Genomic DNA, 21,486 nt, shown 5'->3' with positions numbered 1-21,486 from the left:
CACTTCCTGTAGTTTTGACACAACAGCAGCAGGCTAGCAGTTCTTAGCACTTAGCAGACATTTCGCTTGTCAATTCGCCGTTGTATTCAACTTACGATGTCGGAAAACATGTCAGCAGAGGTGGAGCGATCAGAAAGATCAGATGGCAAGCTTGTGAAGATGGAGATTGACTACAGTTCAACTGTAGATACACGTCTACCGGAGTGTGCCAAAATGGCAAAAGTAAGTTGAGTATGAATGAGGCCAGCGCTGGCTGAGTCATGGTGCATCACGAATGTTAGCAAAATGGCTATCTAACTTGTTCGCAAATAAAGTGTTTTTAATCATATGCAACATTGCGGCTTTATTATAACAACGTATCACAAATATTGATTCGGTTTACTTGTAAGTTATATATATATTGATTAGTTATTTAGCTAGCTACGGTAATTGTTTTCGTCATGTAGCTTCTCTAGCTACCTACAGACTACTAATACAGTAGCTCTTGGTGTTATGTTATGCTAACCAGCTGCTTGGTCGTTTCAGTCGGGTTTTAGAATAATTTATCAACCAACTACTAACGTAGGTACCACAGTTATTGTTTTTCTTAGACCCCGTTACTTTACCTGTAACTTTAGTATATTTCTAACTAACGTTAGCTAGTGAAGTTTCCGTTTTAATCATGTGTCAAAGCTGACAGAAATGTGTTGTTGACATCTTTGGCTTTCTCAAATCAGACTCTGATCATCAACAACGTTATGGATGATCCAGTTTTAATTAGTATTTTTGGTCATCTGTCTTGTAATTTGATCGTGTGTGGTCATTCAATTGATCTTTGTAACGATTGTCTGTCATTTGTCCTGACTGTAAGATGTGTCTCCTGCTCTTTTAGGAAGGTAGGCTGCAGGAGGCCGTTGAAAGCCTCTTGTCGCTGGAGAAGCAAACAAGAACGGTGAGTGTGAATTCATAAATGTATTTCTAATTAAAAATCATACCCATTGAGATTAAACTATAATCTCTATGATCATACTCCTCTGACTAATCACATATCTATCTTTGTGAGTAACATTGTCCTCTTTCTATCCATCTACACAGGCTTCTGACATGGTGTCAACCTCCAGAATCCTGGTGGCCGTTGTGCAGATGTGCTATGAAGCGAAGGACATGGATGCCCTGAATGAAAACATCATGCTGCTCTCTAAAAGGAGGAGTCAGCTCAAAGGGGTGAGACTTGGGGCTCCTTCTTTGAGGGGATACTAAGGGAAGATAAAACATTGAGGCAGGGGTGTATTCATTAACTCAAAACGTCTTGCAACGCATCAACCATTTCTATTTGACAAATTAATGTATGTCCCTCCCTATTTCGTTCTGTTTGCCAACATTTGGTTTATTGTGAATACACCCCAGGTATGCACCAGTAGGTTAAGAAAGGTGCTTTACCATTAAAGCAATGTTTTCTTCATTCATGTAAAGTGTTGCCTGATGTTATCTCTTTCGATATATATACCTTCTCTTTTGCTTTGTTTCTCTCTTCTCAGGCTGTTGCTAAGATGGTGCAAGAATGTTACAAGTATGTAGATACCGTGACCGACCTGACCGTTAAACTGAGACTCATTGACACACTACGCACAGTGACCGCTGGAAAGGTACGTGGTGTCATGAACTTTCTCTGATTATCCTTACTTGGATCATCCTAAAATGACATTTTAAGATGATACCACCAATCATGCATATTTACATTTACATTTAAGTCATTTAGCAGACGCTCTTATCCAGAGCGACTTACAAATTGGTGCATTCACCTTAAGACATCCAGTGGAACAGCCACTTTACAATAGTGCATCTAAATCTTTTAAGGGGGGTGAGAAGGATTACTTTATCCTATCCTAGGTATTCCTGAAAGAGGTGGGGTTTCAGGTGTCTCCGGAAGGTGGTGATTGACTCCGCTGTCCTGGCGTCGTGAGGGAGTTTGTTCCACCATTGGGGGGCCAGAGCAGCGAACAGTTTTGACTGGGCTGCGCGGGAACTGTACTTCCTCAGTGGTAGGGAGGCGAGCAGGCCAGAGGTGGATGAACGCAGTGCCCTTGTTTGGGTGTAGGGCCTGATCAGAGCCTGGAGGTACTGAGGTGCCGTTCCCCTCACAGCTCCGTAGGCAAGCACCATGGTCTTGTAGCGGATGCGAGCTTCAACTGGAAGCCAGTGGAGAGAGCGGAGGAGCGGGGTGACGTGAGAGAACTTGGGAAGGTTGAACACCAGACGGGCTGCGGCGTTCTGGATGAGTTGTAGGGGTTTAATGGCACAGGCAGGGAGCCCAGCCAACAGCGAGTTGCAGTAATCCAGACGGGAGATGACAAGTGCCTGGATTAGGACCTGCGCCGCTTCCTGTGTGAGGCAGGGTCTTACTCTGCGGATGTTGTAGAGCATGAACCTACAAGAACGGGCCACCGCCTTGATTATATTTATATATTATATCATATTCAAATGGCATAAAACAAAATATTTTACTTTTGTGGGTCCAAGTCATGTCTCCATTCAATTCAAATGCGCTAACGACTTTGTTTCCCTCACTCAGATCTATGTGGAGATTGAGCGAGCCAGGCTGACAAAAACATTGGCAAACATCAAGGAGCAGCATGGTGAGGTCAAAGAGGCCGCAGCCATCCTCCAAGAGCTGCAGGTAATGGGCTTTCGCAGACATTACTTGGCAGTTTTCACAATTTCTTATAGACTGGAGGTAAGAGGTTTCAACCGTCCACGTTGATTGAAGCTCTTTGACTTACTGGACTGAACCTTCAGACATGAGCAGAACTCAAACTGGTGGCCAAATCCCCTTCACATCAAATAAAAGGAAATACATTTAAAAAATCAACCTCATATTCATCTCCAGCACCACCCCAACATATGTGAGCGTGGTGTGTTTCTATGTTTTGTAGTAAAAAAGAGAGAAGAAGAAGAAAAGTGTTTCCAATGATATCGGTGTCCATTGTGGGATTTTTTTTTTTTTTAAACCAATTATGAGTAGGCATTGCCTACTAATTGGTGGATGATGTCATTGGAAACACTTATCTTGTCTTCTCTTTTTACTACAAAACTTAGAAATGTGCCATTTTCACATATGTTGGGGTGGTGCTGGAGATGATGAATATGAAGTTGAAAAATTGTGAAATTTCCCTTTAATCATTTCATTGAAAGTTGACTGAGACACCATAATAAAATCTAGTGTCTGTAAAGTGTAGTGCACTCCATCATTATGTCCTTTATTGAGGGCAGAACCACTGCAACAGATGTTCACACACCATTTTTCTTCCGGTCCAGGCTGTGATGTAGCACAGCTGGGCTGTGTTCAGTAGGCACAAAATGGGAGTGGTATTATGAGAAACGTTTTGATACGATGTGCCCTAATGAACGTGACCCAGGGCTAGAGTAAAACATTCTGCCTCTCACAACATGCACTCTTTCACTCTACAGGTGGAGACATACGGCTCCATGGAGAAGAAAGAGAAGGTGGAGTTCATCCTGGAGCAAATGAGACTGTGCATCGCTGTCAAGGACTACATCCGCACCCAGATCATCAGCAAGAAGATCAACACCAAGTTCTTTACAGAGGATGGCACCGAGGTGAGAGAAGAGAGGAAAGCCAAATCATTTATTAAGGCTGGGTGTTATGATATGGCCTCCCTCCCAAATGGCGCCCTATTCTCTATATAGTGCACTACTTTTGACCAGGACCCATAGGGGTCTATGTATTGAATAGGGTGCCATTTGAGACGCAGCTATGGTTTTGTCTATAGGGGGGAGGTGGAACTACCTAAACGTTCAATGTTCCAATCAAAACGTTCACTTTTGTTTCCTATTCCTGGAACAGTTTTCTACAGAAAACAATATTTATTTCCTGCAAAATACTGAAATCAGATTTAATTTTTGTCTGGTTGGAAAAAATGACTGTTAGTTTTGGCTGTCTACGCTGCTCCCGATGAAGAAACATACAAGCTGCAATATTATTAACCATTTACGTCACTATTTTTCCATAGGAGTCTAAGCTGAAGTATTACAATCTGATGATCCAAGTAGACCAGCACGAGGGATCCTACTTGTCCATCTGCAAACACTACCGTGCCATCTATGATACCCCCTGCATTCTGGAGGATAGCTCCAAATGGCAACAGGTAAACACTGGTCTCAGAAGACTGTTTTAGGCATCAGGATGAGTCTTTTGATATGATTTGATGCCTTTTTAAAGGCACACGCTGTACATTTAGTTTCTGAGAGAAATATTGCTCTGGCAGCAGGACTTCGTTGGAGAGGGGTCTTAGCGAGTGGACTGCACACTGATTGGTGTAAATGGAACTAAGATTGGGTCTGCCTTCACGGGGGACTAAGACGTTACAGATTGCACCTCTTAAAATGCATAACGATACAACGCTAATGTTCTTTCCTGTTCCAGGCTCTGAAAAGTGTTGTTCTGTATGTGATACTGGCTCCCTACGACAACGAGCAGTCAGACCTGGTGCACAGAATCAACGAAGACAAGAAATTGGAAGAAATACCCAAATACAAGTAAGACATTCAATCACACTACATTCCGGTGCTTTCGTTTCTCCCTCAAATACCAAGAATGTAATCTAGCTTCAATGGTTCATTCCTTACAATCTTCAATGGTATAACACATTATTTCTCATCAGCAATGCCCAAATATTCCTCATCGGAACAATGTAACCTTGAGATGATTCATTCGTGAAAATCTTAGCATTCAATACTGTTTCACAATATTCCTCATCAACCTAGCACGACATCCAATTCTGTAACACAGTAATTAACTATATATTCACCAAGGTACCATATAACCTAGCCAATTCCCAGGGGTGAAACCTAGCTAAGCTACCAAAAGCATATGCTTGGTCTCTGTGGTACGGTGAAACCTAGGCTAAACTCTGGTGCCTCAACTTCATATCATTGTGAGGTGGCGCTATTGCCGTGCTGTGGTTCGTCTCATCGTGGTTTCCCTCTTACCTCTCCCTCCAGGGACCTCCTGAAGCAGTTCACCACCATGGAGCTGATGCGTTGGGCCTCCCTGGTGGAGGATTATGGGAAGGAGCTGAGGGAGGGCTCCCCCGACAGCCCGGCCACAGACGTATTCAACTGCTCAGAGGAGGGCGAGAAGAGGTGGAAGGACCTCAAGAATAGAGTGGTGGAGCACGTAAGTAGTTTATGGAACTGCTTTCTTGGAATATCTATAGCTAGAATATCACAATTACTTTAGTGGGTTTGTTTTAGCAAAGGGTCTGTGGTGGCATCGCAAAGCTGTCTTTCGTTGGAACATAGTTGCTGAAAAGATCTGGAAACATCCCTTTCCCATCTAGAATACTTTCATGTAATTGGTATTTTTGATTCCAACTGTGTTATGTTCCACCGTTGCTTATTTTTGTGTTTTTCTTAATCTCTTCTTTAGAATATAAGAATTATGGCCAAATATTACACAAGAATCACAATGAAGAGGATGGCTGGCCTCCTGGACCTCTCCATTGACGTAAGCACCACCGATCTACTCTTTACACCTGTTACATTTTTGTCAGGGGATGGAATACTTACTGGCCCTTAACCCTAATGAATGCAGCCTTAAAGGGATAGTTTTCCCTCCAAAATAAGGTTGAAACTTCTGTGCCGCTCCATATGATATGATGTGGCTCTGTTCACGTCAGGGGAACTGAACAGGAGTTAACGACTTCGGTGAAACTCCACACGATTGTTGCATTTCCGTTTCCGTGTGTGTTGCACTTGCATTCAATAGCATCTATGAATCGCATGATTATGCACAGTGTTGACGTCAAGTTTCAAGTTTTGTTAGTCGTATGTACGGGATACACCGTCCAACGAAATGCTTACGCAAGAACCAAGGACATGGATGGTTCCTGTTGTTGTGGGATTATCTCTGGTGTTTACAGAACAACTGGTGCTGTGAGATTAGGAAGCCAGAACCGGCTTAGACAAAGCCATTAGAACAGTAGAGCAAAGGAATGTATGAAAACCTGTATTCTTATTTTAAATATATGAAGTTCTGTCCCTGTGCTGTATTTGTCTACTCATGTTATGTATTACGTCATGTTTTGTCTGGACCTCAAGAAGAGTAGCTGCTGCTTTAGCAGTCAATCACCACCTTCCGGAGACACCTGAAACCCCACCTCTTTAAGGAATACCTAGGATAGGATAAAGTAATCCCTCTCACCCCCCCCCCCCCCCCTTAAAAGATTTAGATGCACTACTGTTCCACTGGATGTCATAAGGTGAATGCACCAATTTGTAAGTTGCTCTGGATAAGAGCGTCTGCTAAATGACTTAAATGTAATGTAAATGTAATGGGGAACCTAATAAAATACTAGAATTGTTCGTAGCTTAAAGGTCAAATCGAAGGTAGACTTAGAGATATGATGTAATGTATAAAGTAAACAGCATAGTGGGTCAATTTCCATAACAACTAAGAGCGTTTAAGTGCAAGGCTAAACTTCTTCCGCTGTTTTGGTCCCGTTGCCGTAACGGTGTGAAGCGAACCCGCGCACATGCGCAGCTACTGTGTGAGAGCGAGGTCTTTGCATCTCTCATCGCAATATCTGCAGCTCTCCTCGTGGCAACGTCATTTTCGCAGAGTGTGAAAAACATAATTTTTTTTGTAGAGTTATCTATAGATGTACTATAGTACCCTAAATGAAATATGTGATTAGTTATTGATGGTTTTTGAAGACACAGGTTCTGGCATCTCTATGTCTTGCAGGAGTCTGAGGAGTTCCTCTCCAACCTGGTGGTGAACAAGACCATCTACGCCAAGGTGGACAGGCTAGCCGGCATCATCAACTTCCAGAGGCCGAAGGACCCCAACGACCTGCTCAACGACTGGTCCCACAAACTGAACTCCCTCATGTCCCTGGTCAACAAAACCACACATCTCATCGCCAAAGAGGAGATGATACACAATCTGCAGTGATGAGGACCGAGTGCATTGTTTTCATAAAAAAATAAAATGTTCTTCTGAATTTATATTGATGAATGAACCGTTATTCCAATGTCAACTACTCCAATTTTTTTGGAATAACAAATACCACATCCCTTTCTGTTTCTTACGGTCAGCAAAGTTGAAGCATTTACAATAAACAAGTCTTACGGCCATATGTTGTTACTATCTCTTGTCCCACTGATGTAATGCAAATGACATTGTTTAGAGTGGTCTCCCAAGTTTATCTACTACAATCTGGGCATGTACTTTGTTCTAGAACCCAGACCACAGAGGGGCATACACTGTTAATGTTTTCTCTCCTGTTCCAACTCTCTTTTTCATGTAACCGTCATAAGGGATTTAGTGTTAGAGCATTTGCGTGCAACTTGCTGTATTAAAACATTTACTGTAAGTTCTTGATGTCTTTTTATGTCTACTTCGCAATGTAAACAAACTATTCTCACCTTGCATAATGAATATTATTTTGAGTATTGTAACAGAAAATTTGATTATTACAGAGTTGTATGTAACTGTTGTCAGATCAAGTTAAGAATACTTATTTAAAAGCTGTGAAATGCAAACCTGACATGCAGCTTTTTGTTGTTGGTTTGAAAGGTTCTGGATCCTCTGTAGCCATCTAGGGATGACTATAAATGTTACAGCACGCACAGCTGACACTAAATCAAGACTTATTTAGTGAGTTTATGCAAGATGCTGAATGTTTCTACCTTACTGTGTAGTTATATCCACATGAAAATAGAAAAACAGCAGTTATTCAAAAGTAAAGGCATTGAGATATTATGTAGAAATCATTTAAATGTAGTAATGTAAGATTAAACATTACCTTTCTATTGTTTGAATTATCCAAATCATCTATACGTCAAAATATCTCTGAAAATTGTCCACATAGTGGACAAAATACTCGACAGAATGTTTTGTTTGTGCATTACTGTTATATAATTGTCAGTGCTCAGCTAGGCAAACACTGGAAAACAGTTTGTGCAATTATCTAGGGAAATATATGAAAACTGGACTAATGACTTGCTATAAAGGCTGCTATATGACTAGGTTCGAAGTCCACAGTCGTCAAACCCCAACCTACACCAAAAATACCCAAATCCCCTCAACCTTCAGATGAGCTACATCCCACTATCCTTTGCGATGGGCTGATAAGTGGATCCAAGATGGCGTAGAAAGTAAAGCTAGGTAAGTGTAGACTTCCCATTTTCAGTCCTTTCAGTTGTCTTTTTTAGAGGCAAGGACACCGACTTGACTCCCGTCTGTAACACATTCCGAGAGTAATGAAGGTATAACATTTACGCCGAGACCACAATATAATGTCAATTCACTTTTATACGTCTGAAAACCGAGCCAAATTTACAGGCCCGGGCAATAACGCTAACGATAACGCGCTAGGTGTGAATCCATTCTGCATACGTTTTGGTCAGCTTGCTAGCCAGACGTAGCGTTAGCAAGCTAGCTTGGTGCCATAACCAAAGCGATGGGCCCTATTTTGGCTGATTTGCAAACTGCCTTTTCTCACTATGTACTCATGATGAATTCAGCGTCAATAATAATATGTTACTTTTTAATGTTTATTCTCGTAATGTTGTGCCAATGCAATGGTATTGGCTACCATCGCTCAGTGAGTCTTGAGTCTATCACAATTATTGCTAGCCCTCCTAGCTAGCAACATGTTTTGCCAATCTCATTAATTTGTTTTTAAAGTTAGAAGCAATACATTTCCATGGTTCAAATAACTCCGATATTTAATCATGTCGTTGCACACCGATATGTCGCAATCTGAAAGCTGAATGCCTTGATACAAGCTAATATGAGCCAACTAGCTAGATCGCGCCGCACGACTATTTCACCGTGGTCCCACCAAACATGATGCGAACGAACGCGGAGTCAGCCACAGCTAGCGTTGCTTCTACGGTGTTGTTTTAGCAAATACCTATGATGGACAAGTAACAAGCTAACGTTAGTGGCTTGCCAACAGACATGGTGCATCTATTATTAACTGACCCGGAATCTCAAAATAGACTTTTATATTTGTATTAGTCTATAGGAGTGCCCTTTTTTGGAGCGATCATGCCGAATAGGGCAATGTGTTTTGATCAAACTTGCCGTTAGGTAAGCATCTGCTAAACCATAGATGTAGTAACTAGCTATCTAACAGCCTAAATATCCAAGGTGTTAGTAGACTACTGCTGATGAGACTAATTTTACCTGGTATTAATGTCGCCCCTTCATTCATCTTTGTTTATTTGAAATGAGGCGTTTCATTTTACAGTAAAAGTATCATTCATACCACTTCTGGCCATTACTTGCAAGCCACATGGTTGTCATTTTGCTCTTAAAAACGGCCATAGCATGCTCATGTCATGTCTTTGGTTGTCTCAATTTCTTGTATATTGACTGATCCATAATAGTAAACAAGTTAAAGCTAATCGATTTAAGATGCCAAACAAAAAGTTTTGGCCCATATTTTGGTCATCATGCACTGTATTTGCATTACGTGTTCCAACGTGCTGTGAGGGATATTTCCACTACAGTAGTTGTAGAATTTCCTAACATGCTTTGATTGCTCTGGTAACCTGCCTCTGAACCTTGACCTTATCTGAGGTATTCCTTAAAAGATACTGTTACACACACATTCTGGGGGGTGGCCTTGGTGTTGGTTTAGGCTGGCACTATGGGATGACTAAAACACAGCCTACGTAAGTAACCTAGCTTATACACATCTTGGTCATCGTGAGGCAATTGAAATGTGATTCACTCTGTGGAAACTCTACGTAAGACACTGAGTGGGGTGTTCACTCACTTTGCCCAGAGTGGGTGAAAACGTGCTTCATTATGTTATAAAATACATTTTGCCAAGACAAATCTGATTCTTCGTGTTCTGAATTGCTCAGTTGGTCTTTCTCTAACATATCAATAACCTTTCCAAAAAGTCAGAGAATGCTACATGTCTCAAATTCGATATCGATCTTGCCTCTTTTGTTTTATGTCCTCCAGATTCAAGAAGAAAGATGACGAGTTCAACGGTGAGCCTGTCAATTTGCCTTAATTCTCGCACAGCATCCAGCCTAGCTGATGCAATTCTGTTTTACCACTTTTGTCCCCCTCTGGCCTCCATAGATGTTTAGTCACCCTAGGATACACAAGGGTTAAAACTCCAAAAACATTTGATCGGATTATGATAGAGACCGGTGGTTTGGGCCATTTTAATTAAAAAAATATGTTTTACCCATTGGTCAAAATATGCATTTTTGAGTGGACACTCTACACTGAGAGCTGACTCAGTCAATGATTGTCATTTTAACAAAGACTAGCCCCACGTCTGCTAAAGTAGAGGTGGTGTGTAGTAGGCTACTGTCCTTAGATATAACTGCTGTGGCGTAGTGTGTTTCACTATGGAAGAACTATATCAAACCCTGATAAGGAGAAATAGGGCATTTGTTATAAGTTGCTCCTTGATCCCGGAGGCCTTTTCTGTTTTTAGTCAAAGCAGAGGCTATCTCAAAGAGGGACGACCGTTCACCAGACACTGCATGTCAGGTTTAATTTCAAGCCTCTCCATGTTCCTCCCAATTTCTGGCTTTGTCTAACGTACATGAAAACAGATTGTTGACCATCAGCTAGTGGCCCCCTTCTCCCCTCCAGCTATTTGTCATTTCACTCTGTTGCGGGAGGGTAGCGTGTGTTTCTGTTATTGACACTGTATCCCTTGAATCCTCGGGCGCCATGGCCAGGCATAGTTCTGTGCTGTGAATAACGCTATAGGACACCACACTCTCTGCAGAGGACAGACACCACCACAAGTTTTAACAGCCGCAAGTGTCCGGTAGTGAACTCGACTGCCCTATTGCCTGTAGTTGTGCCTATATGCCTATTAGGTTCAGAAATACTCCAGTGTCACCTGTAGATAGCATAGAGTGCAGGCTATTTTGGAATTGATTTAGGTGACATTTTTGCGCGGCAAGTGTAGACCTCTCAATGCCCCTGTTGCCTGTGTGCTTATAGCCTAGGCTTATTGGGTGTAAAAGTACTCCAGTGTCACCTGTAGACAGCATACAGTAGTACCCAATGTCGCAGCTGCACACATTTCTTCTATTAAGTGCCCTTGATGGGTCCTTTGCTAACCATTCAATTGTGGCTTGACGCCGCCAATGGATAACTCCAGTGGCGTTGGCTGCGGGGCCTTTTTGGCGCCTATATGTTACTTTAAAAAACCTGCCTAAAACAAGCTTGTGATATGACTTGCGCTTTTATTATTGAGTCAACTGTATTAAAATGCCTTCGTCAACAACTAAGCCTATATATAGACTTACTGCCACAGAGGAAATACTGCTCGGCCTCTCATCACATTTGTGATGACATCAAAAGAGGATGTGGTTCTTGCTTTAGGGAACCCTACATAGTTATTTTTCTCTGACCATATTCCAGGCTGTATCACAACCGTCCGTGATTGGGAGTCCCATAGGGCGGCGCACAATTTGCCCAGCTTCGTCCGGGTTACTGTTTGGCTGGGGTAGGCCGTCATTGTAAATTAGTTTTCAAATCTTTCCTCATGGACCCCAAGACAGGTCACAATTTTGTTGTAGCCCTGAACCAGTTCGCTTGATGATTAGTTGACCATTTGAATCAGGTGTGCTAGCTGTGGGATAGTTAAAATATTTGACTACTATATTTGACAACCCTAAACTTTGAATCACTTAAAAAATTGCTGCCACTATATGACATAAGTACATGGCCTAGAATGCTGTGGTATTGTAAATAGTGCACACCACCTGTGCATTGCTGGTTGTTCCCTAAACCCGCCACTTTCAAAATCCTAACATCGCCAAGCCTCACGTTAAACAACAGTCTTAACTGTAGCTTTTTGTCTTGCCAACGTAGTGGTGCGCACCCTAAACCATGTGGCACAGACAAGAGCCACACTGTACACGATTCTTCAGTTGGTCGTAAGGATTCTCGAAACCACGCTGTTTTGCGAAAAACAATGTGATTGGATTGTAAACCTGTGGCTCAAAGCAGCCTCACATTTTCAGTCAGACATTTGCCCTTGCCATAACAGTTGAACTATATCTAGCCAACATTTTGAATTGATTATCACTGATTGTGAACTTCAGAACTGTAACGATTTGACACTTTGGTTAAAGGCAAGTTTAAATGCATTCTAGTAGTCATCGCCCCTGCTAGAGAGTCTACACATTCTGGTTGATTCCAAACAACGTCATCTCACTGGCTACTTCTCATTGGCTATTGCTATTGACCATTTTTTAATTTAACCTTTATTTAACTAGGCAAGTCAGTTGAGAACATTCTTATTTACAATGACGGCCTAGTAGCAGTGGGTTAACTGCCTTGTTCAGGGGCAGAACGACAGATTTTTACCTTGTCAGCTCGGGGATTTGATCTGGCAACCTTTCAGTTACTGGCCCAACTCTCTAACCACTGGGCTACCTGGTGTTGCACATCTCACATTACAAGAACAAATTGTAGATTTTGTCAAACGTGTTTGAAAATATTGGGATGATGGAACTGTTCAAAGACAGGATGGGTAGCCCTCAGATTGCATCTCTGACCTGCTCACATTAAACAAGCGTCAGTGACCACCGCACGGCCCAAGTTGCCAACGACATGGGGATTTTGTCTCTGATCTCAAACTTGTCTGGGACAGCTAAAGATTGTCATACCTTTTATACCGATCTTGTGCCATCCCAGGATATTCTGTAATACCGGCACTGAACACACATTTTCAAACCCCACTGAGCCTCTGTAATCCAAAGGTTAGCAATAACAAACAAGTCCATGTAAAATCTGCTGTTACCAAGAGAAGCATGATTTAGGAAGAAGCTAACCACTAAATTAGCAAACCAAATGCAGAACTGCAGAGCATTTAGCACAGTTAACTTAATAGTTCAAAGATATTAGTTGTATGGAATTCACATTTAGTTGTGAATTCCATACTGTAATTCGATCACCTGGCGCATGTTGCACGACAGATTGACTTACAAGGCTCTGGTCTCTTTGTGTGTTTGTAAACAAATACCATGTGACTGGGGACTACTGGTAAGCTTCATAATGAAAAATTGTGACGGGTTAAATTAAAAATGCGATCTTTATCTCCTAACGTATTCCACAAGTTGACTGCAGGTATTTACTTAAAAAGTAGCTACAAATATTCAAATGTATAAATAAAAAAAACTTAAGAAATAGTTTTAACGGTATTGAAAAAACACCACTTGGCTATTTCCAAATACGATATACCGCCCCAGCCTAGTGTACACCCAGCTTAGGAGCCAGTAGGACTGACTTAGGTTTGTAGTGCCACACATTACTACTTATTTTCTTTAGCTCTGTGAGGAGAATATAGGTCTATGAACCAATAGTTGGATTCCAAGATATTTCAACTCGTCAAAGCAAGTGTCTACAAATAGACCTACCAGTCCACTACCCCAAGTACCCATCACAGAAATAGCATTGCCTCCCATCTCCCCCTGTCTCTCACTCCGGGGTGAAGTTTTCACTAGGTACAGATCTAGAATCAGCGATTACCATTAGTGGGGAAAATGCTAAACTGACCCACGATTAGTGTCTAGGTGCGACTTAATCCCCATTTTTATCGCTCCCCCCTCTCTCCAGACATTCTGTCCCTGAGTCATGGCAGACAGGAGAGCGGAGAAGTCATGTGAAGAAGCCAGCGGATTGTTAGCCAGGCGGGAGTACGAGGCGGCAGTGAGCCACTGCACAGATGCGCTGCTGGCCCTCGCCCCTCCCAGCTCTGGACCCCCCGCATCCAACGCCCCCAACGACACGGTTACCCCCTCCGCAGCCGCGCCCTGCTCTACAGGATAGCCGCCCTGCTACAGCTGGTGAGGCATGAGACTGACCCGGGAGGCACACCTTTCGGCCCACACCCGTACCCACTCCCTCAGTGGGCATATGGTCCCCTGACCTCTACCCACACAAAAATGGCACTTGTGCACGCATCAAACACAAGTTAACTGATACAAACGCACTCACACCAGTTCTCTCTCACACGGAAAACTAAATTGTGGCCTGTTTTGCACAAGCAGTCATCTAAGTAAGGCAAGACGAGCCAGTAAGAAGTACTCTTTGCTCATATTCCTTCACATTATGACTTAACCAACATGTTTGAATTTGATAAGTGTGTTCAAGTCAAATGTCATAAGCCCACCTTGACTTCGATTTGTTTTCAGAGAACCAGATAAAACGACCAAGGTCCCGTCCCGCCTCCTTTCTCTGCCGCAAACTGCACTGTGCTGTTATCTCCTTCTAGCACTAAAATTATACCCCACTACTTAAGCCTCACGATTATAGAGACTACTTAAGTACTATAATTATATTGCGAGTGACTCTGCTCTGAGTAGCGAAGATATCCACTCTGCTCACTTATCTAAGACTCAGTCAGGACTTCTGTCATATTAAACCCTCCTTTATGAGGACAGTCATTCTGCTGCTTTGACTTTGTCTGTTTACTTGTTTTCTTTCTACCTCCAGAAAAACTATGATCAAGCAGATGAAGACTGCAAACATGGTGAGTTGGTAGAGTACTTATCATAGTGAGAACGTGACCCATTGTATTGAAGTCCCATCTCCCGGGTTACACAGTCATATACCAACTATAGAGTTGGATAGAGGATGCACTTGCCATAAAGCCTGTTTTTGCATGGGCTACGCCATGGCGGGCTTTCACCATTTTAAAACTCATAGAAGAAGATGACATTGACTACTTTACAATCTGGGCTGGGAATTGCCAGGAACCTAATGAGACGATGTTATCACAATACTTGGGTGCAGTTATATGTATTTTGATTCTCTATGTATTGTGATTTGAATACAATGATTTTATTGCGTTTCGTTGTTCCAAACGTATTGCTAAGCCTTTGTCAGCTGAAGAGAGAGCGTGAGAAAACACATTTTGATCCGTTAAGGAAATAAAAGTGCTAAAATCAAATTGGCTCCCTATTTTAATTTTTTTTATATATATAAGTAAAAAAGATAAGCTATGAAAAAAAAAATCCTGGTGTTTTGGTGCAGGTACAAAATTTTGTATTGAAATATTGTTAAAACACTAGGATATATCGTCAAATAATAGCCCAATATGTACAGTTGAAGTCGGATGTTTACATACACCTTGACCGTAATGACCATTGTTAGCCAAATACATTTAAACTCAGTTTTTCACAATTCCTGACATTTAAATCTTGGTAAAGAATTCCCTCTCTTAGGTCATTTAAGATCCCCACTTTATTTTAAGAATGTGAAATGTCAGAATAATAGTAGAGATAATCATTTATTTCAGCTTTTATTTCTTTCATCACATTCCCAGTGGGTCAGAAGTTCACATGCACTCAATTAGCATTTGGTAGCATTGCCTTTCAATTGTTTAACTTGGGTCAAATGTTTCAGGTAGCCTTCCACAAGCTTCCAACAATAAGTTGGGTGGATTTTGGCCCATTCCTCCTGACAGAGCTGGTGTAACTGAGTCAGGTTTGTAGGCCTCCTTGCTCGCACCTGCTTTTTCAGTTCTGCCCACAAATTTTCTATGGGATTGAGGTCGGGGCTTTGATGGCCACTCCAATACCTTGACTTTGTTGTCCTCAAGCCATTTTGTCACACCTTTGGAAGTATGCTTGGAGTCATTGTCCATTTGGAACACCCATTTGTGATCAAGCTTTAACTTCCTGACTGATGTCTTGAGATGTTGCTTCAATATGTACACATAATTTTCCTTCCTCATGATGCCATCTATTTTGTGAAGTGCACCAGTCCCTCCTGCAGCAAAGCACCTACCCAACATGACGCTGCCACCCGCGTGCTTCACGGTTGGGATGGTGTTCTTCGGCTTGCAAGCAACCCCCTTTTTCCTCCAAACATAACAATGGTCATTACGGTCAAACAGTTCAATTTTTGTTTCATCAGACCAGAGAACATTTCTCTAAAGTACGATCTTTGTCCCCATGTGCAGTTGCAAACTGTAGTCTGGCTTTTATGTCGGTTTTGGAGCAGTGGCTTCTTCCTTGCTGAGTGGCCTTTCAGGTTATGTCTATATAGGACTCGTTTTACTGTGGATGTAGATACTTTTGTACCCGTTTCCTCCAGCATCTTCACAAGGTCCTTTGCTGTTGTTCTGGGATTGATTTGCACTTTTCGCACCAAAGTACATTCATCTCTAGGAGACAGAACGTGTCTCCTTCTTGAGCGGTATGACTGCCGCGTGTTCCCATGGTGTTTATACTTGCATATTATTGTTTGAACAGATGAACATGGTACCTTCAGGCATTTGGAAATTGCTCCCAAGGATGAACCAGACTTGTGCAGGTTTTTTTCTGAGGTTTTGGCTGGTTTCTTTTGATTTTCCCATGATACCAAGCAAAGAGGCACTGAGTTTGAAGGTAGGCCTTGAAATCCATCCACAGGTAGACCTCCAATTGACTCAAATGATGTCAATTAGCCTATCGGAAGCTTCTAAAGACATGACATCATTTTCTGAAATTTTCCAAGCTGTTTAAAGGCACAGTCAACTTAGTGTATGTAGACTTTTGACCCACTGGAATTGTGATACAGTGAATTATAAGTGAAATAATCTGTCTGTAAACAGTTGTTGGAAAAATGACTTGTGTCATGCACAAAGTAGATGTCCTAACCGACTTGCCAAAACTATAGTTTAACAAGACATTTGTAGAGTGGTTGAAAAACGAGTTTTAATGACTCCAACCTAAGTGTATGTAAACTTCCGGATTCAACTGTAACTATCACCAACAACAACAAAAAAACACCATTTAAAATGGATGTAGCCCTGAATGTCATTTGCTCGGAGCCATTGCTGCAAAGATGCCTTCTATTCAAGTCTATAAGTATAACAGTCCTACTCAACAGACCTTACATTCTGTTTTTATTGGCAATTAGTGTCAGATAGTTTCATTGCTATTAAAATCATTCCAGACAAAATGATATGCTTAACAAATGTTACGGTTAGAAACGTGTCAACGTTTTGGGTAAATGTCAGCGCTAAGGTTCAGGCTTAAGTTAGAGAATTTACAAGACAAGCGGTTAGCATAACATTTGCATTCATAGCTGTGTTTTTTTATTTTAAATTTAACCTTTTATTTAACTAGGCAAGTCAGCTAAGAACAAATTCTTATTTACAATGACGGTCTACCAAAAGGCTTCCTGCGGGTGCTGGGATTAAAAATAAATCTAATTTAAATATAGGACAAGACACACATCACGACAAGAGACAACACAACACTACATAAAGAGAGACTTACTAAGAGAACATGGCAAGGCAGCAACACATGACAACACCGCATGGTAGCAGCACAAAACATGGTACAAACTTTATTGGGCACAGACAACAGCACAAAGGGCAAGAAGGTAGAGACAACAATACATCACGCAAAGCAGGCACAACTGTCGGTAAGAGTGTCCATGAGTGGGACTTCTCCATGCCTGCTTGCTGTACCCATGTCAAGACAAGCGGTTAGAATAACATTGGTGGTCATAGCCCTGTGTAGGAGGACTTTACCACACCATGCCTGCTTCAGTTCAGCAGTTATGCCCATGTCATGTGACTTGGGTGGAGAGAATGCAGTTTGACGTGAAAGGAGTGAGCAAACGTTCCATGCAATGTAGTGCGGTGCAATCATGCACAGTTACGTTCCCCGTCATTCTGTGTGTGTTTATTGCAGTTCTGGCTGAGGAGCTGGCCAAGGGAGACGGGTCGTTTCAGGCCAGCCTGCGCTGCATGCTGTTGGACGGCAGCCTGCACGAAGTGGCCGGCCTCCTCTCCAAGTCCCTGTTTGGGGAGCCTCTGGTAAGACTGGCTCCCGGCCTTGCTCCACTGTTAACTCTGCCTCTCCAACACCTTCATCTTTTTCACCCTCCTAGTTCATCACCTCCTCCTATTTCCCCCTCTTATTTTTCCCCACTCCCTTTTCTCCTCCTTTTTCACATCCCCCTCTTTCTCCTTCTGCCTTTCTCATTTTCCTCCTCTTCGCCTTTCCTCTTCTCCCTTCACCTCCTTTTTCCTCCTCCCTCCTATGACTGATCTATGGAGACAAACACAGCCATTTAGCTCTGGGAGCAGCTGGAACATTTTAGTTTATTTGACTTTTCCAGGAAATGTCCTCTGGGTTTTCTTTATGAAACAAGTTCTCTCAGCACAGAGTTGTTCATGTTGACTATTGAATCGATATGCTTTTAAGGGTTTGTTGCCATGTTAGTCTCCAGCGTATTTGCATGAGGGCAAATGCCAGAAAATAGCCAAATATTAGTGTTAAATCTCAATTGACTTAACTTTGTTTTTATTGCTAAAATATGAATTACTTTTCAGAATTAACTGACCGTTTCAATTTTATGATTTTATTTTGGCAGTGTGATTTGACATAAGTGTAGTTGAATGAATGGACAGCATTCTGGTGTCAGGAAACAAGTTTTCCTATCACACGAGGAGACTGTCCGTTAATTCAACTCCCAACAACAGATAACATTCAACTGTGAAACGCGAAGCCTGAACACTGGTGTCTTATCTGGCAACAAAAAAAGCATAGATATGAAATCAGTTTATTGTTCTCAAGTTGGCTGGAACCAGGGAGAAACAACCATGCTACTGCAGAAGGTATAAGAATCAGAAGCGGCACTTTTATTTACCCTTTTTAGCCCGCCTGTACATTTGGTTTTGGGATAAACAAATGCGTTATTCCGAGAATTTATTTATGGAAGAATATTTTGAATTGACCAGTGACTGTGCCAAGTCTCTTGATATAGTCTAAAAAACCTTTTGGATATGCTTGCCGATATTGTATGTGTTGTAATGTATTTCCTGTACCTTCTCTTCCTCAGAACGGCATCGTCACAAAGGACTTAACTAGATTAAAAATGCTTCTCTCAGAAATTGAAGTAAGTGTTTGTGTGAGGTGGTCTGGCCTTATGTTGGACTTTTGGCTATGAGTATTGATTATATTTAAAAGTGAATGACACTGCAGATGATTCACCTGTTGCAGTCCCCAGGAGGTCAACTAATTGTTTGAATAGACAATGAAATGTTATTGTCTTATGAATACAATACTTTCTCTCCACCCTCAGGCCATTCGTAGCGAGATGGCCACAGAATATACAGACGACAACGAGGAAGGTGAGCAAGTCATCCTCACTCGAAAAAATGATTTGGATGCATTTATTTATGTAAATGTTTGGACTTCACAACTTGTGCTCAACACACAGTCAGGCTTAATGCTCCGATTTGCTTCAAAAAGGAAAACTCATTTAACGCCTGGTTGCGGAATATTGAAAGACGAAGCCTTTTAAAGTTGGATTTCATTTTCACTTTGACTCAAGTCTCAAAAGCTTGACACTCAGTCCATATGTAGGTGGTTATGTACTGTGGGTGGGATGTTTTGTTGATGCAACGATGTCTTTGTGGTCAGAAGTACGGGATGGATGGCAGTTTCGCCCCCCGCCTAGAGGAGTCACCAGCAGTGAGGAGTACACGCTGTGTAAAAGGTAATGCTATTGTGCGTTGCTGACTACATGTTAACAGTGGCATAAGACCATAGTTCATATAATATATTACAAGACTAGTTTAACAAGTAATTGGCATGTTGTATGCAATCACTTAGTCACATATGTACATTGAGTGGCCTTCATTTAAAGCCATTGTTATTGTACCAGTATTATGTCCATGCTGCGAACATGGGTTTGCTTTACATGCAACTAAACATTAACACTGTTACCTAGCTAAGCAACTGACACAGGTTTTCAGTGTTGCTTCAGAGGGTGAGGCCCTTTGGCTTCAGGCCCTTGGGTTGGTTTCTCAGACACTATTAGAAATGAAAACCATGTAACAAGTTGACGCCACCTGGTTGAATATCCTGTTGTCCTCCTCCAGGTTCCTGGAGCAGGGCCTGTGTCGCTACGGTGCCCAGTGCACGTCGGCCCACTCCCAGGAGGAGCTGATGGAGTGGCAGAAGCGCTACGCCTCGCGCCTCATCCGCCTCAAGCAGCAGCAGGAGAGCAAGCACTTCACCGAGAACTACATGGAGGCGCTCATTGAGAAGTGGATGAACTCTCTCTCCCCTGAGAAAGTGGTGAGTTAACCCTAGTCTAGTCACTTATCTATGGCCCTGTTAGAATATTATTAAAATACACCCCCCTTACTGGAAGTAATCACTGATTTAACTAGTGGACGATAAGCCGAGAAGCTGGTCATTTTGGGTCTTGTTCAAATACATCAAAACAAGCGCTTCCTTCCTTCCTCCCTTGAAGTAATCACTGATCTAACACACATTGACAGGTGGTCAGATCAGGGATTAGTCCTTCAAAGAAGGCAGGAAGTAAAGATGCTTGTTTTGGAACAGAGCCCCCGAGGCTGATACAGGTGGTAGATGCAGTGCTGTACTTTCAGCATATATTGTTTTTTTAGACTCGTTGACCCTTTCATCTGTCTACTTATCTCAAATACACTGCCCATTTTAAATGTACATTCTATTAAGCTGTTATGTCCTCATTTTAGCCTGGCTTTTATTTTGTTAAAACTCTCCTTAACTTGGCATGGATGGTCTTGTGTTCTGTTCCTGCCGTAGCTGAGTGACTATTTGGACGGCGTCAGCGTGGAACACAGCTCCAACCTCTCCGTAACGGTCACCACCAAGAAATCAGCTCACTCCTGGACCTTCTCCCTGTTCTGCAAGGTAACAGGGGCTCTGTCTCACTCAATGTCAGTACCCCCAAATACCACCCTATTCCTTATACACGGCACACTATTCCCTATGTAGTGCACTAGGGAATAGAGTGCTGTTTGGGATTCATCCAATGGGTTCAAATCAAAAATATATTTCCAAAAGCACCTCACAAGTAGATTTTGATTTGAAATAGTCTGGCTGTTATCCGTAGGCCGTACACGGCCATATCATTATAAGCAGCTTTGATAAAGACTGCTCCCACACTTTTATTTATTTATTTTTATTTCACCTTTATTTAACCAGGTAAGCAAGTTGAGAACAAGTTCTCATTTACAATTGCGACCTGGCCAAGATAAAGCAAAGCAGTTCGACACATACAACGACACAGAGTTACACATGGGGTAAAACAAACATACAGTCAATAATACAGTAAAAAAAACAAGTCTATATACAATGTGAGCAAATTAGGTGAGAAGGGAGGTAAAGGCAAAAAAGGCCATGGTGGCAAAGTAAATACAATATAGCAAGTAAAACACTGGAATGGTAGTATTGCAATGGAAGAATGTGCAAAGTAGAAATAAAAATAATGGGGTGCAAAGGAGCAAAATAAATAAATAAATTAAATACAGTTAGGAAAGAGGTAGTTGTTTGGGCTAAATTATAGGTGGGCTATGTACAGGTGCAGTAATCTGTAAGATGCTCTGACAGTTGGTGTTTAAAGCTAGTGAGGGAGATAAGTGTTTCCAATTTAAGAGATTTTTGTAGTTCGTTCCAGTCATTGGCAGCAGAGAACTGGAAGGAGAG

General features: G+C 41.9%; 2 protein-coding genes across 2 annotated transcripts in view; both read left to right on the top strand.

Annotated features, from left to right (window-relative positions):
* LOC115103835 (26S proteasome non-ATPase regulatory subunit 12) lies at positions 1 to 7,376 on the top strand. Its single transcript, XM_029624815.2, has 11 exons — positions 1 to 222; positions 872 to 931; positions 1,075 to 1,203; positions 1,518 to 1,625; positions 2,552 to 2,656; positions 3,448 to 3,597; positions 4,011 to 4,145; positions 4,424 to 4,536; positions 5,002 to 5,176; positions 5,429 to 5,506; positions 6,746 to 7,376. The coding sequence occupies exons 1-11, from the start codon at positions 97 to 99 to the stop codon at positions 6,953 to 6,955; spliced, it is 1,389 nt and encodes a 462-aa protein (XP_029480675.1). The 5' UTR covers positions 1 to 96; the 3' UTR covers positions 6,956 to 7,376.
* Positions 7,377 to 8,070: 694 nt separating this feature from the next.
* Positions 8,071 to 21,486, top strand: part of LOC115103833 (probable helicase with zinc finger domain) — a 69,371-nt gene continuing 55,955 nt past the window's right edge. Inside the window, 11 exon segments of the mRNA XM_029624814.2 lie at positions 8,071 to 8,170; positions 9,986 to 10,014; positions 13,619 to 13,793; positions 13,796 to 13,848; positions 14,498 to 14,534; positions 17,692 to 17,816; positions 18,845 to 18,901; positions 19,088 to 19,136; positions 19,429 to 19,504; positions 19,890 to 20,088; positions 20,584 to 20,691. Of these exon segments, the coding sequence (XP_029480674.2) occupies positions 13,637 to 13,793; positions 13,796 to 13,848; positions 14,498 to 14,534; positions 17,692 to 17,816; positions 18,845 to 18,901; positions 19,088 to 19,136; positions 19,429 to 19,504; positions 19,890 to 20,088; positions 20,584 to 20,691 (861 nt within the window). The 5' untranslated portion in view covers positions 8,071 to 8,170; positions 9,986 to 10,014; positions 13,619 to 13,636.

The sequence above is a fragment of the Oncorhynchus nerka genome, linkage group LG15 (assembly GCF_034236695.1).
Source record: "Oncorhynchus nerka isolate Pitt River linkage group LG15, Oner_Uvic_2.0, whole genome shotgun sequence".
NCBI classification, from domain to species: Eukaryota; Metazoa; Chordata; class Actinopteri; order Salmoniformes; family Salmonidae; genus Oncorhynchus; species Oncorhynchus nerka.
The sequence above is the reverse complement of the archived record's forward strand: the minus strand, read 5'-3'. Positions and strand labels throughout refer to the sequence as shown.

Bases quoted from the DNA above. Each gene is read 5' to 3' on its own strand.
- LOC115103835 (XM_029624815.2), top strand. From the start codon at position 97: ATGTCGGAAAACATGTCAGCAGAGGTGGAGCGATCAGAAAGATCAGAT. The intron at 223-871 runs GTAAGTTGAGTA...CTGCTCTTTTAG, and splicing joins AGTGTGCCAAAATGGCAAAA to GAAGGTAGGCTGCAGGAGGC. The intron at 5,177-5,428 runs GTAAGTAGTTTA...TCTCTTCTTTAG, and splicing joins AGAATAGAGTGGTGGAGCAC to AATATAAGAATTATGGCCAA.